This window comes from Mangifera indica, chromosome 9 (genome assembly GCF_011075055.1).
Source record: "Mangifera indica cultivar Alphonso chromosome 9, CATAS_Mindica_2.1, whole genome shotgun sequence".
In the NCBI taxonomy this organism is placed as follows: Eukaryota; Viridiplantae; Streptophyta; class Magnoliopsida; order Sapindales; family Anacardiaceae; genus Mangifera; species Mangifera indica.
In genome coordinates, this window is record NC_058145.1 from 2,300,662 (window position 1) to 2,315,705 (window position 15,044).

At 31.7% G+C, this 15,044-nt stretch overlaps 1 protein-coding gene across 2 annotated transcripts; it reads left to right on the plus strand.

Annotated features, from left to right (window-relative positions):
- Nucleotides 1-1,419: 1,419 nt before the first annotated feature.
- Nucleotides 1,420-12,854, plus strand: LOC123225563 (MADS-box protein SOC1-like). 2 transcript variants are annotated; one of them, XM_044649606.1, is made up of 8 exons: nucleotides 1,420-1,799; nucleotides 1,904-2,088; nucleotides 11,341-11,422; nucleotides 11,658-11,710; nucleotides 11,817-11,916; nucleotides 12,045-12,086; nucleotides 12,549-12,590; nucleotides 12,718-12,854. In XM_044649606.1, the coding sequence occupies exons 2-8, from the start codon at nucleotides 1,907-1,909 to the stop codon at nucleotides 12,820-12,822; spliced, it is 606 nt and encodes a 201-aa protein (XP_044505541.1). In that variant the 5' UTR covers nucleotides 1,420-1,799; nucleotides 1,904-1,906; the 3' UTR covers nucleotides 12,823-12,854. The 2 variants fall into 2 exon arrangements, with proteins under 2 accessions (XP_044505541.1, XP_044505542.1); XM_044649607.1 differs by lacking the exon at nucleotides 1,420-1,799 and having other exon boundaries at nucleotides 1,886-2,088.
- The last annotated feature ends 2,190 nt before the right edge of the window (nucleotides 12,855-15,044 follow it).

The window sequence follows — 15,044 nt, forward strand, 5'->3', positions numbered from 1 at the left end:
AAGATGATGGATTTTCTTATTTATGATGTGTAATAAATTGTTTAGTGTTTGTTATATGAAACTAAAACACACCATTTACTCGTTTAGTCTAAATTTCAGTATAGACTTTATTTTAATTTTTACTATTTAGATTAATTTTAATACTTGGTCTGATTTCCGCATAATTTATAAAAGATTCTAGTTATTTTATGACTCCCAAATAAATAATACTTTGATTTATATTATCTCTCAATTTATAATAACATTTCCTTGAAAGGGTATGATCCTTGAGGATAGATTCCTTGTGTCATACTAATTGTCTTCGTACATCAACCACTATAAATAAGATTTTATATTCCTTTATCTGAATCTTATAAGTGTTTGGTTATGGTTTTTTTTTTCTAGAAAATTAGGAGAACTAAGAGAGCCAGAATTAATACACCTGCAACTAATACCCTCCAGGCTCAATGTTTGGGGATGTCACCCCAGTTGCTTAACCCGAATTAAATATTACAGACGTTAAGAATTTAATTGAGGAGGCATTTAAAGAAAGGGAGCGTACCAATGTTCAGGTTCAAGTTAGCGAATCAATCCAAGCTCCACCTACTCAGGCATCTATAAAAGTGACTTCCTCAGAGACTCAAGCGGTGGCCAAGACTCAATTGCACCTAATTTACTCCCTACTTGCCATGCACCAACCGCAAAAATTCTTTGGTACTAAAGATATTGTAGTAGCAAAAAAATTGTTGAAATCAATGGAAAGTGCAATGTCTTTGATTGACACAACCGCGGCAAAAAAAGTCAAATATGCTATATATCTATTCAAGGTTAATGCATGACTTTGGTGGAATTTAACAAAAGAATTTGTGAAAGTAACGAAGATCACTTAAAGAGAATCTAAGAAGTTGTTTGAGCGAAAGCACCGAAGTGTAGATATGATATTAGTGAGAGCTTAAGAATTCATCAATATCTCACAAGGGATAGATTCGGTTAAAGACTGCCACCAGATTCAATGTAGTGGCAAGGTATGCTCCAGGGTTGGCAAATACCGAACAAGGGAGAATGGAAATTTCATTTATACACTGAATCTAGCATTCTCCAGAAATGTTATGATTGGACTGTAGCCACCTCAGACTTATAGTGAAGCATTGAGTCCAGCTTTAAGCGCTGAGGTATTTATTCAAAAAAGTGACACAAGAATTGGCATCTATGCGTTGTTGTTCCCTCATTGGCTCCTTAAGCAAATCATTGTACGATGATGCTAAACATGTTTTATCAGTATTATTACTTCAGCAAACTTTAATGCTTTATTTTTTGTCTCTTTCTATTATCTTCTCTATATTTTTCTTCATTTTACCAAAACAAGAGATGCAGTGAAGTAATAAAAAATCAACTTATATTTATTTACTATTTTTATCAAAAATTTATGTGTCATTTGCTTTAGTTATGCTTTTCTGTTTATTTGGGGCAAGAACTTCAGCTCTTGAAAAGTTGAAAGGGAAAAATGGTATAAAGTCACTGGAAAATGCAGAATATGGAAATAAAAACATCAAGCTAGGCTTGTGGTCTGAGTATAAATAGAGTGATGCATCTAACCATCAAAAGATTCTCTGTGTTTTTGCCCTAGGGATTTGGAATTTTCGCTTTTTTGTAGCGTTTTGATGCTTTTCTTTATCTTCTTGTCAAGTTGAGATCCTCATCTATAAAATCTTCTTGGGTTTTGTCTGACTTATAAATCTGAAGGAGATAGTTTGTTTCTGGGTTTTTATTTTTTGTAAATACTGCGCGTAAAACAATCTCTGTATTTTTCAGAATAATTGGTGAGACTACTTTTGCATTTCATTTTTTTTTTCTATGATTAGGGTTACCTACTTACCTTGAATCTTTGTGACTAACTTTTATTTCATGTTTAACTAACTACCAGGCCATGGTGAGAGGAAAATTTCAGATGAAAAGAATTGAGAATGCAACGAGCCGGCAAGTGACTTTTTCTAAACGTCGAAATGGGTTGTTGAAGAAGGCTTATGAGCTATCGGTTCTTTGTGAATCTGAAGTCGCAGTGATTATCTTTTCACAGAAAGGAAGAGTCTATGAGTTCTCGAGCTCTGGGTAAGTTCATCAAAATCTTCCAATTCTTGATCTTGCTTTTAGCACCATAGCGTCTACCGAAAGCAAGTGAATACCTGTTAGCACCAACTAAATAATAAATATGAGTTGTTTTTCTGGTCGTTTGATGGAGGAGTAAGAGTACAATCATCATGTTAGGCTTTGAACATTTATCATACTTCTTGCCTCTCTTTCCGGCTAATTCGTACAGCTCCGGATAGAATCTTATTTCATTTGTACTTTTTAGATTTGGAAATTAACTGTGTAGATTTTCATATCTCAATGGTGAATTTTCCTTTGCTGGGCTGTTGGTATACTTCTTCTGCAATAAATCAATGCCTGGAATTTGTCAATATGGTTTACATACCATTTTCTGTTGCATCTATATAATTACAGTGTTATTGTCTTATTGTGCTCTTGGTAATGTTTGGTTTAGATAATATTTTATTATTAAAAATAAATTATTATTTTAAAAATAAATTATTTAAAAGATGATTGGATATAAATTATTATTATATTTGATAAAAAATATTAATATATTATTTTATTTAAATGACTTTAAAGAATATATTATCGAAACGTAATATAAACAATTAAAATAGATTATTAGAGTAATTTTTATCTATCCCAACCAAACACCCCCTTAGTGAATACTTTCATTTTTGTCAAGATATATATCTAGGGTTGCTAAAAGCTTCTTGAAAATTTGGCCATTTTACCAATTGTACTTTGGTTCAGGCATAGGATTTTCATAAAACTATTCTAAAATCTACCTCTAACTTTGATACTTTGCAATTTACATTAATTATTAATCGATGCTTTCCCCTTTCTTTTTCATTATTTATAGTGGGAAGTTGCAACATGGACTAAAAATAGTGAAACATTAGATGGGTTGAAACGACTGCAAAGTGCCTCTTGTTTTCTCTGAAACCTGTGTCTTTATGGTGCTGTTTGATTGTTACCGAGATGATTTTGGTGCATTTCTATCACAATATATATTATCTAGAGGCAATTGATGTTAAATTGTAAATTTTTACTGGTTCTCATAAATTTTTTATATAGATAGTTCTTTTACAGATACAGTTTGCTATTTGTCCATGTACGGTACTGATTTGTTTTATTTTCATTTATCAAATGCACTAACTAATTGATGAGAAGGAAATACAAGATTCTCATCGTGTGAGATATATATACATGGCAAAAAAAGAGTCACTTTAAATTTCGACCGGAAGTTTTGATTTATTAGTACTTAAATGCATGTCTGAAATGACAATATTTTTTCCATAAAACCATTGCATCAAATTTTGAGTACTCAGTTGATTACTAAAATGCTATGTCATAATATGATTATGTGATTTTGAATAGAGATGAAGTAACACTTATTGAAATACTTAATTGAGTACTCAAAACTGGGTGTTCATATCATTGCTTTAATTTTTTAATACTAGATCAATCATCTTGATGTGTTTGAAATTCTTGATTCTTTTTGTAGAATATCTAAGAGAGATATGTATTCATTCATCTCAAGTTTTGTCTTGTTGAACATAACAAGACAATGTAATAAGGTAGATACTCTTGTTAGTTACCGCTTGCCTTCTAATCTTAATTGTACTCATTTTGCCTATACATATACCAAAACATATTGAATTTCTGATAAATGCCACCTTTGGTTTGCAATGGAATCATCCTAAATCTGGCTTTTTACTTACCAAACGTATGGAATCTTGGTACATAAATCATAGTTTCTCATTTTAAAAACTTGTCACAAGATATATGATCCATGTTAATGTTTTATTTTATCGAGTTTGAATATTAATCAGAGTTTCGGATCGATTTTCAGTCAAGAATTTGCACAAGAATCATATAATAAACCATACACAAGTCAACACACCAATATTTACTTGGTTCGGGTTCAAAAGATTAGAACCCTACATCCAAGGCAGAGGAATCCTCTAGCAAATCCACTAATTTGTAAGTAAAATAGTACAACTTACAGATTCAGAAGCCGATCTAGCATTACAGACACAAACGGAGACGAATCCAACCTTCCGACTCGAATCCTTCCTAAACCCGAGCACCACAGCGACCTTGTACACTGACTCAAGTGTTTAGACAACTAGATCTAAGCAAAATAGTGGACTGACGCAGTTCTTGTAAACCTAGCAGAGAAGAATGAAAAGAATCCAGAAGAAAAAAACAGCCTATTTTCATCTAAAAATAAAGCAGCCAACGGAATGCCTTTTTTCTTCTATTCTTCTATTCTTTCTAGAACCAACTAATGGTTATAAACCATTAGTTAAAGCAAAAACCCAGCAAGGACAAAACTACCCCTGGATAATAACTATAGCCTAAACTTTGCTCAAACTTTGCTCCTTATTTACAAGATTGCCATTAGTTTATGTCATAGACTTAACAAAACTCCACCTTGACAAAAACTAATATATCTAAGACTCCTCTGCAGACCACAACACATTTACATTGAACAAATTTTGAGCAAATTCAAGGCATCCTTAAACTTACTCAATGACACAGGCTTTGTTAAGATGTCAGCTGGATTGACATCTGTTGATATTTTCTTCACATTAACTTTACCAGCAGCCAACACATCTCTGATGAAATGCAACCTTACATCAATGTGTTTAGTCCTCTCATGAAATGCAGAATTTCTGGACAAGTGAATAGCACTCTGTGAATCACTGAAGACTTCTGGAACATCAATATTCAACCCCAATTCAGAAATAATTCCCTTCAGCCATAGTGCTTCTTTAACTGCTTCAGTTAATGCTATATATTCAGCCTCAGTTGTTGAAAGTGCCACAATGCGTTGCAAATTACACTTCCAGCTTACAACATTTCCACCAAAGGTGAAAACATAACCAGTGAGGGATCTCCTTTTATCAAGATCAGCTGCAAAATCTGAATCACAAAATCCTTTCACAGAAAATAGGTTAGTAGCATCAGCAGTATAACATAAACCATAATCAGATGTACCCTTCAAATACCTCAATAACCATTTTGTTGCATTCCAATGTTCTTTACCTGGATTACTCATAAATCTGCTAACAAGACTAATTGCATATGCTATATCAGGTCTAGTACCTATCATTGCATACATTAGACTTCCTACCACATTAGAATATGGTATATTCTTCATGAAATCAGATTCATCAGAAGACAAAAAACCAGCAGATTTTAATTTAAACTGAGCACCCATAGGAACATTCACACACTTTGCATTGATCATATGATATAGTTCAAGTACTTTTCTAATATAAGTAGATTGAGATAAAGTCAAACATCTTTTCAATCTATCCCTACTTATATCCATACCTAGTATTCTCTTTGCAGGACCCAAGTCCTTCATTTCAAATTCAGAATTCAGCATACATTTCAAATCAAGTAAAGCATTCATATCCTTAGAAGCTATAAGCATGTCATCCACATAAATCAGTAAATATACAAAACTGCCATTTTCAATTTTCTTAAAATAAACACAGTGATCATAACTGCTTCTAGAAAATCCAATTAAAAGAACAAAATCATCAAATCTTTTGTACCATTGTCTAGGTGACTGTTTAAGACCATACAAAGATTTATGAAGTAAACAAACCTTATTTTCATTAGCAGGTTTCACAAACCCTTCAGGTTGTTCCATGTATATTTGTTCTTCTAATTTTCCATACAAAAAGGCAGTAGTAACATCCATTTGTTCTAATTCTAAATCAAACAAAACAACAGTAGATAACATTAGTCTAATAGATGTATGCTTTACCACAGGAGAGAATACCTCATTATAATCAATGCCTTCTCTTTGTGAGAAGCCTTTAGCAACAACTCTTGCTTTAAATCTTGCTTGTTCAACACCAGGTATACCAGGTTTTCTTTTGAAAACCCACTTACATCCAATTACCTTTTTACCTTTGGGTCTATCTACAAGTGACCATGTGTGATTTTTCTGTAGAGAAGCCATCTCAGTCTCCATAGCTTTCATCCAATCATCCCTGTATTTACTTTTACACACTTGCTTGAAATTAATAGGTTCATCCATTTCTATCACATCACCTATCTGTAATGCATATGAAATGAGATCTGCATGTGCATACCTAGAAGGTAATCTAATTTCCCTTATAACCCTATCTCTAGCAAGCTGATAATTGGACAAATTAGGACTACTATCAGATTGAGAACTTTCTTCTTGATTCGGTAGTGGTGGTTGCTGATTCAAGTCTGAGATTTCGTACTTTGAAGCACGAATTTCATCCAAACCCAATTCAGGTCCACCACTAGACTCTTGAGACTGCCTATGTAAACTAGACTGTGGTGTCTCCACCTCAATTTGAACTTGTCCAGACTGAGTACTAACAAACAAGTCTTTATAAAATTTTGATTCATTAAAGACTACATCTCTACTTATCACACATTTTTTATCATCAATCAACCACAATTTATAGCCTTTTGTACCTGTAGGATAACCCAAAAAAACAGCTTTTAAAGCCCTAGGATTTAATTTTCCCTGATTTACATGAACATATGCAAGACATCCAAAGGGTTTCAAATGACTTAATGATGGTGGTTTTTTATTCCAAAGTTCCATAGGTGTTTTAAAATTCAATGCAGATGAAGGTGATCTATTAATCAAATAACATGCAGTGGCAACTGCCTCTGCCCAAAATCTTTTGCTTAAACCTGAATCTGCCATTATACACCTAACTTTATTCATAATGGTTCTATTCATTCTTTTAGCTAACCCATTTTGTTGAGGTGTTTCAGTACATGTTCTATGCCTAAGTATTCCTGCTTTCTTACAAAAATCTGAAAAATGTTTATTACAAAATTCCAATCCATTATCTGTTCTTAAAACCTTTATTTTTTTGTTAGTTTGATTCTCAACGAGTGTTTTCCATTCTTTAAAACAATCAAAGGCTTGATCCTTATGTTTTAAAAAATACACCCATACCCTTCTAGAGTAATCATCAATAAAGGTTATAAAGTAATGAGAATTAGACAAAGAATTGGGGATCTGTGGAGATCCCCACAAATCAGAGTGTATATACTCTAAAACATCCTTAGTTCTTTGAGTAGCAGAGGCAAATTTAAGTTTATGTGACTTACCCAAAATACAGTTTTCACATAAATCCAAATTACCAATCTTATCAAGATTAATCAATTTCTGTTTACAAAGTTCATGCAATCCAGCAACACTTATATGTCCAAGTCTTTTATGCCACAAAACAGTTTCATCAAATTTAGGATTTAAATTCATAGAATCTGACATAATAGAACCTTCCAAGATATACAGCCCCTGATTTAATTTCCCTTTCATAACCACTAAGGACCCTCTCATTACCTTAAGAACACCATTTTCAGATTTAAAAACATATCCATTTGAATCTAAAGTACCTAAAGAGATTAAATTTCTTCTTAGATTAGGCACCAACCTCACATTTTCAAGAATTTTAATAGAACCATCATGCATTTTAAATTTGACACTACCAACAGCAATAACATCACATGACTCATCATTTCCCATAAATACTTTACCTCCATTCAAGTATTTAATGTCAGTTAGCCAATCTTTCCTAGGTGTCATGTGAAAAGTGCAGCCAGAATCCATAACCCATTCCTCACTAAGCATTCTCTCTGTTAATGTAAGAGCCTCAGCACTCCCATACCCTTCTAGGAAATTTACTGTGTCATGGTTTTCATAATTGTTATTATTATTATACAATTTCTTTTTCTCTGGGCAATTCTTCTTAAAATGACCCTCTTTATGACACTGCCAACAAGTTTTCTTACTTTTAGATTTGGATCTAGAGGTTTTCCTATTTTTCAGATTATTTCTCTTTTCAGTTCTACCTCTAACCTGAAGCCCTTCATTGATTGCCTTCCTTTCAAATTTAATTTCTAAATCTTTTGATTTTAAGGCACCCAATACATCATCTAAAGACAAAGACTCCCTACCATATTTTATTACAGCTTTAACATCTTTAAAAGAATCAGGTAAAGAGTTCAAGATGATTATTGCTTGGTTTTCATCAGATATCTTCTCTTCTATATTAGTCAAACTAATGACAATTTTATTAAATTCATCCAGATTATCATCAAGAGATTTATTAGAATCCATTCTAAAACCAAACAATTGTTCCTTCAGGTAGATTTTATTAGTTAGAGACTGTCATATACAGTGACTCTAATTTCAACCAAATCTTTGCAGCAGTATTTTCATTATCAACCTGTCTTAAGACATTATCAGATAAATGCAAGATAAGAAGACTATATGCAGTTTCTAAAATTTCAGATTTCATATCAGGGTCCATATTTTCAGGGAGAGCAGATTCACCACCCAATGCCTTAGCACATTTTTGATGAACAAGAACAGCATGCATTTTCTTTCTCCACATATTAAAATCACCCTTCCCATCAAATCTTTCAACATCAATTTTTGTTTGACCCATTGTTAATCAAGTATTTACTAATCCAGTTCTTTACAAGCCACAATAACAGAAAGAGATCAAAGCAAGCTATTTATTTATTTTATTTCTTTAAGCCACAGTGACAAAATATCTAAATAATGAACAGTATAGTCACAATCGGCAAACAGAGAACAAATAGCAAGCAAAAATAATTTCAGCTCTTTCAGAACAACAATTTCAGAATGTAAAGAATATCAAGATAAACAAATCTTGAACCAAGAAACACTCCAAACAATTTTCTTCAAACAAAAATAACAATATTCAACTCAAGAGTGCTCTGATACCACTTGTTAATGTTTTATTTTACCGAGTTTGAATATTAATCAGAGTTTCGGATCGATTTTCAGTCAAGAATTTGCACAAGAATCATATAATAAACCATACACAAGTCAACACACCAATATTTACTTGGTTCGGGTTCAAAAGATTAGAACCCTACATCCAAGGCAGAGGAATCCTCTAGCAAATCCACTAATTTGTAAGTAAAATAGTACAACTTACAGATTCAGAAGCCGATCTAGCATTACAGACACAAACGGAGACGAATCCAACCTTCCGACTCGAATCCTTCCTAAACCCGAGCACCACAGCGACCTTGTACACTGACTCAAGTGTTTAGACAACTAGATCTAAGCAAAATAGTGGACTGACGCAGTTCTTGTAAACCTAGCAGAGAAGAATGAAAAGAATCCAGAAGAAAAAAACAGCCTATTTTCATCTAAAAATAAAGCAGCCAACGGAATGCCTTTTTTCTTCTATTCTTCTATTCTTTCTAGAACCAACTAATGGTTATAAACCATTAGTTAAAGCAAAAACCCAGCAAGGACAAAACTACCCCTGGATAATAACTATAGCCTAAACTTTGCTCAAACTTTGCTCCTTATTTACAAGATTGCCATTAGTTTATGTCATAGACTTAACAAAATCCATTTATTTGTTTAAATACTTGTCTTATAAATGTTTGGTGTCCCAACTTGAAAAAGCTTCTGTCCGAATCAATATATATTTTTGTAGTACTGAAGTTTGATGGAAGGTTTCTGGTTGAAAAAAAAAAATTCAGACTGGCGATTTTTTTTTTCTAGTTTCTCTACTTAATCTGTCATAGTCATCTAGAAATTTCCTAGATATGAATTTGCAACTTACTGATCAAAATCAGACTTGTGTCCTTATGGTGGCTTTGATAAAAAATTTTCAAATAATAGTGTTTCATCACTGCAATCACAAATCAATATTTCCCCGTAAACGGTTTTTTTATTGTTGAGTTAGTTTTCTATATTTTAGATCTCAATCTCCTAAGTAGCACAAAATTTTAATTATGAAGGAGATGCCTCTTGAATTTTAAAAATCGCGTTGTATAAAAGAGAAGCATAAAAAAATTAAAAGAATACTTTGACAGTAAGTGAATAAGATATTTGAAAAACCAAACATGGAACCTTCTTGTCTCCTGACATAAAGCTAATTCACATCTTGGTTCTACATCTTTTGATGATGTAGTTTTTCTGATTTAACTCAATTAAGTTTTCACATTCTCTTTTAATAGATCTGTAAAGGCAAGAGTCTTGTCTTTGAAGTTAGCTTCATATGGCCTTTGAGAGTATCTTCTCACAATGTTAGAATGTAATGGTGCTGTATTTTTTAAATTGATGCGAGCAGGGATCTAGTCACTTAATCGAATGCCTAATTCATTCAAGTCCCTGTCTTATTTGCAAGTTGTGTTGATAAAACTTGAATGAGAATGCTGGAAAACTGATAGCCTTGTAGCAGTAGATTGAACAATTCTCATCCCTTTGATTTTTGTCTTAGTTGAGCCCCTGTCAACATTTTTTATATTGGGCTAGTCATTAGTCAGCATCTAATAAGAAAGAAAGAAATTCTCATATTTCATAGCTATTTTCAGGAGTAAGTTTAGCATGCATAACAGTGGAGACTAGTGTGAAAGCAGCATAAACATTAAGGGGTGTCCGTAGTTTACATGGAACCTTCAGCTGGGTTTGAGGTGCATTTTTCTCATTAATTTAACTTTAATTTAAATATTTGCGATGATGAATTCAAAAATGAAGTCTCCTTTAAATTATACAATCTTGGATGAAGGAAAGCTATATTTTTTAACGTAAGAGAAGTCTTATTTTAGTAGATTGAAAATTGGAGTCCCCATCAAACCTTACGATTTTTTAGAAAGAGGAAATGATGACCTTTAACAATGTAAGTTGTAGGGGATTTGATGAGAGCAAACCACAAACTTAACTATTCAACTGACCCCCCTGGAGACTTGGTTTAAGTGTTTTTTTAAATATTATATATTTCTAATTAAATGTTAGTTCAAAATTTGGGGGCAAAAAAATAGCCTTTTATTTTAACAGTTGTTGCATATTCTATATGGTGTATTGCATATGTTTTTCATTTTTCTAAAGCTAATTAGGGAGCATTGTATATTAAGATTATGTGCTTTTTTACTTGTGATTTTTAGAGTCTTGCTAGTTGATCACAAAAACAAAGTCCTTAAAGAATTGAGATTCAGATATTGTCTGTGAATTTGGTTGGTGAAAGGGCAAAATTAGAGCAGTGTTTTTATTCTGCCTATGTGAGATTAGCTACTTGACGACATGTAATTTAGTTAACTTAAACTCTATCTAAATACAACAGTTAACAATATATATGCATGAATGGTAAAATATAGTCCATTTCTTTTAGCCTAATCATATGAGAAAACACAATAGGCAATTTGATTATGTTCAACTTTTATATGTATGTGTTGATGACATCTCTCATTTGAATGCCTCAGGATGCAAAAGACAATCGATCGATACCTCGAATACAAAAAAGAAGTGCTAGCTAACAAGCCTGAAGCAGAAGAATACATGCAGGTTGGAACTTCATTTTTAATTAAGTAAATTATTCTGTACTATAGATTACTATGTTAAAGTCAATATTGAATGTGATAATATATAATGATGCTTTCATATAATAGAGAAATGTAGAAGTTGTCTCATCATCTATTTTACTCATTAGACAGAAAGCTTCTAATACCATTATAATTAATCACATCCGTTTTAATGGGTTTGCTTGCAACAATTTTCCACATGGAGCAATTGCATGCAGCATGATATAGCAAACATGGTGAAGGAGATTGTGAGTATTGAAGTTTCTCAAAGGTTCATAGCTAAACTGATACTTGTCCTCCCTTAGCAAACTCTGGCACATAACATCTTCGTTGAAGTTGTAGATTTTTCTGAGGTTTGAATTATATTGGTGTCTCAGGAAGCTTTTAGGGAAAGATTTGGGTTCTTGTAGTGTTGATGAACTCCTAAATATTGAAGATCAGCTAGAAAGAAGCTTGCACACCATTCGAGCGAGAAAGGTAATCAATGGCCTCACTAACAGATGAATTTCTTCCACAACTTGTAATATGTCTCAGTGGCCAACTGCTAGTTGTTGGAAAATATTTGATCGAAAGCTAGTAACCTCGCAATGACACTTTTGTTTCAGGCTCAGCTATTTAAGGAGCAGATAGAGCAACTAAAAGCAAAGGTAACATGTTCTTTATGTAAGATTTAATATACGTAAACAAAATAAAATGATTCAATCCTGATTCCGTAGAATCTGTGAACATGGTATAAAATATAAGATTCAGATTTTAGGATTATAGGAATACATGAAACATAATTATACTATTTGAATCTATTAAACTCTTGAAATTTCGTATATTCAATGACTAGTAATTTATTTTTGAAATATTTTGAATGACAACTTTTAATAAATAAAACCATATTGTATGAGAGAATCTTTTATTAAGATAATATCATTTAAGTGTATTGTACTTTTCTTTATAATCACTTAAATTCATTTATAAAATGTATTATTTAATTATTTAATTTTATTAAATCAAATTATAATTAATATTAACTTACGTTAAGAAATTTTCAAACACTTTGTACTGCTTAAAAAGCATTTCTGTGTCTTCATGCACCTTTTGCTTTCTTTGAAATACAGGAGAAACTATTACTGGAAGAGAATGCAAGGTTAAGTTTAAAGGTGAAAATTCTGGACTGATCTTCCTATATCCCCTTAAACAAAAATTAAACTTGTAATTTTGTTTCCCAAAAGGTGCATGAATCACACAGTACACTTCTGATTTTATTTTCATGCAAAGCCATGGCAGGCATCAGCTCGACAGAAAGGTGCAATCCATAACAGCCAAAGCTTCCAGAGTTCAGAAATAGAGACTGAATTATTCACCGGACCAACTGAAATACGTTTCCTCTAGCCAGAAATTTGCTTTCCACGTAAAATAATTAATAAAACTATATATATATATTTTTAGTTTATAATTTAAATATATAAATAATATATCATCATATAATTAGATGATTTTAAATTAAAAATAAATTAATATTTATTTATATAATGATACATTATTTATATACTTAAATAATATATAGTATATAAATAATGTATTCACATAGTATTATACTAAAATAATTCTGTTTGAATTATTCTGTTATGTACCGTCGACTATAACATAAGAAATAATGCAGCATGGGCAAGTTGGATTATTATATTATATTTTATTCTATTTATTAGTAATCAACTGTCCTAAATGTGTTTTGCATTTGAATTTCTTCGTGAAATTGCGTCAACCTACAATAAACAATACAAATGACATAATATTTTGTTTTGTTTGAAAATGGTGTAACAAATTTACATATCAAAACCTTTAAACATATCAATAATTCTAGTAGTCAAATATCATTCTCATTATCAAAAAATAAAATAAAATTTTAAATAAAATCAAGAATAATTAAAATAATTATAGCCATACGATGATAAAAATATATAAAAATTTAAGTTTCTGTTGATATTATCTTTTAGTATTTCTTTAATATATCCCAAATAAATTTTATTATAATAAACATTTTTCTAAACATTTGAGTCAATTTATGTTAGTTTGAGTCACTTTTGTATCAATTCTAATATAATTTGATTTAGTTTTGAATTGTATCAAGTTAATTCAAATTAAATTCCCTTTCAAAAGCCTCAACCCTAATCCAACAGATGTATATATATATTTTTTTTGTGCTATGTTATATTATATTATATTAACAAGTCATATCAAAAATTGACAGTTTTATATAAAACACATAAAAAGTTGAGGCAATGGCCAATATCCCATTTCCTCACTTTTGATCCAAAAAAAGTGGCAATGGACGAATTTAGTCCTTGTCCATCTAATAACTGACTGCTGCCAAAGATCAAGGTTTATAATGAAATATTTAAAACAAACAAAATTATTGGATGAAGTCGGGTAGTAAATAAAATCTTTAACGGGAGATGTGTCAATCATTAACAGAATTTTCTCCATTTTAATGGGAAACATGTATAACATTGATTAGTTTTGAAATAAAATATATATGATTCACGTCTTTCCCTAAAAATATTGCATCAAAATAAATTTTATACGATGATAAGCAATTTTATGTATTTTTAACTTTGAAATTGAATACATAATAGAATAAGCTAATTCCTTATTTGATTTCCTTACCAGAAAGTTTTTCAGAGTAGTTAACCATGTCACCCAGAAGCATGACCCAAAAACTATCAAAGCTGTACCTAATGCCCAAATTCCTCAAAATACCAAAACTTGATTTGAAATTGTCTCCCAGAAAGAACAAAATGATACCAAAAACAGAAAAAGCTTAGCCTCAACAAGTTCTTTCCCAGATCCAGAGATCAAAGAATTCAATTCTAGATTGAATCACTTAAGAAACTTTATCCAGCCCAGGAAAGAAGAAAAAATGATAACATGACTGATTTGTTGAATAACCTCTCAAAATGATTCTCACTAAAAAATGAAAAACTATAAGTACAATGTCTTTTGTACAGAAATAGATTTATCTAACAGCTGGAACTAGTTGTAGAGAATCAATCTTGGTCGTCGACAACGAAAAATATCTCCATAGACGACATCTTGAACGTTGGTCAGAAGAAGGAACAGTAGCTGCAGAAGACTTTAAAAACCTTCGCTAAGAGGAGCAAAGAACAAATAATCCGATGGACAATGAAACCCCTTCTCTTGATATTTTGGTGAAACAAAAACGATGCATTTTGAAATATCTTCAAAACACAGTTTTTTATAGCCTTTAATCCACACTCTAGCTACAAAATTCTGTTAATTTGAAAAGCACTCCATATTCTTCATATCCTCCCTCAATCAAAAAGTATTTCATGCTTTTATGTTTGAAGGGAAGAATGTGTTAGCATGATCAATACATAGTTATTTCCTAAAGGATAACCAACTCAGCTTTCATTTCTCCTTTGTAAGACTTCTTCTTCAGGCATCTAAAGTCACTCAAACAGAACTGCATGGCTTGATTTCACACCATTCTATCACCTTAAGCTTGTCCCTTAAGTATTTAAACTTGACTGCAGACAATGGTTTTTGTTAAAATCACTGCATTCTGATGTTCAGTTGGCACATAGTTGACAACC

Excerpts from the sequence above, each read along its gene's own strand:
- LOC123225563 (XM_044649606.1), top strand. The coding sequence starts at position 1,907 with ATGGTGAGAGGAAAATTTCAGATGAAAAGAATTGAGAATGCAACGAGC. Across the intron at positions 2,089-11,340 it reads TATGAGTTCTCGAGCTCTGG|GATGCAAAAGACAATCGATC; the intron begins GTAAGTTCATCA and ends TGAATGCCTCAG. Across the intron at positions 11,423-11,657 it reads AAGCAGAAGAATACATGCAG|CATGATATAGCAAACATGGT; the intron begins GTTGGAACTTCA and ends AATTGCATGCAG.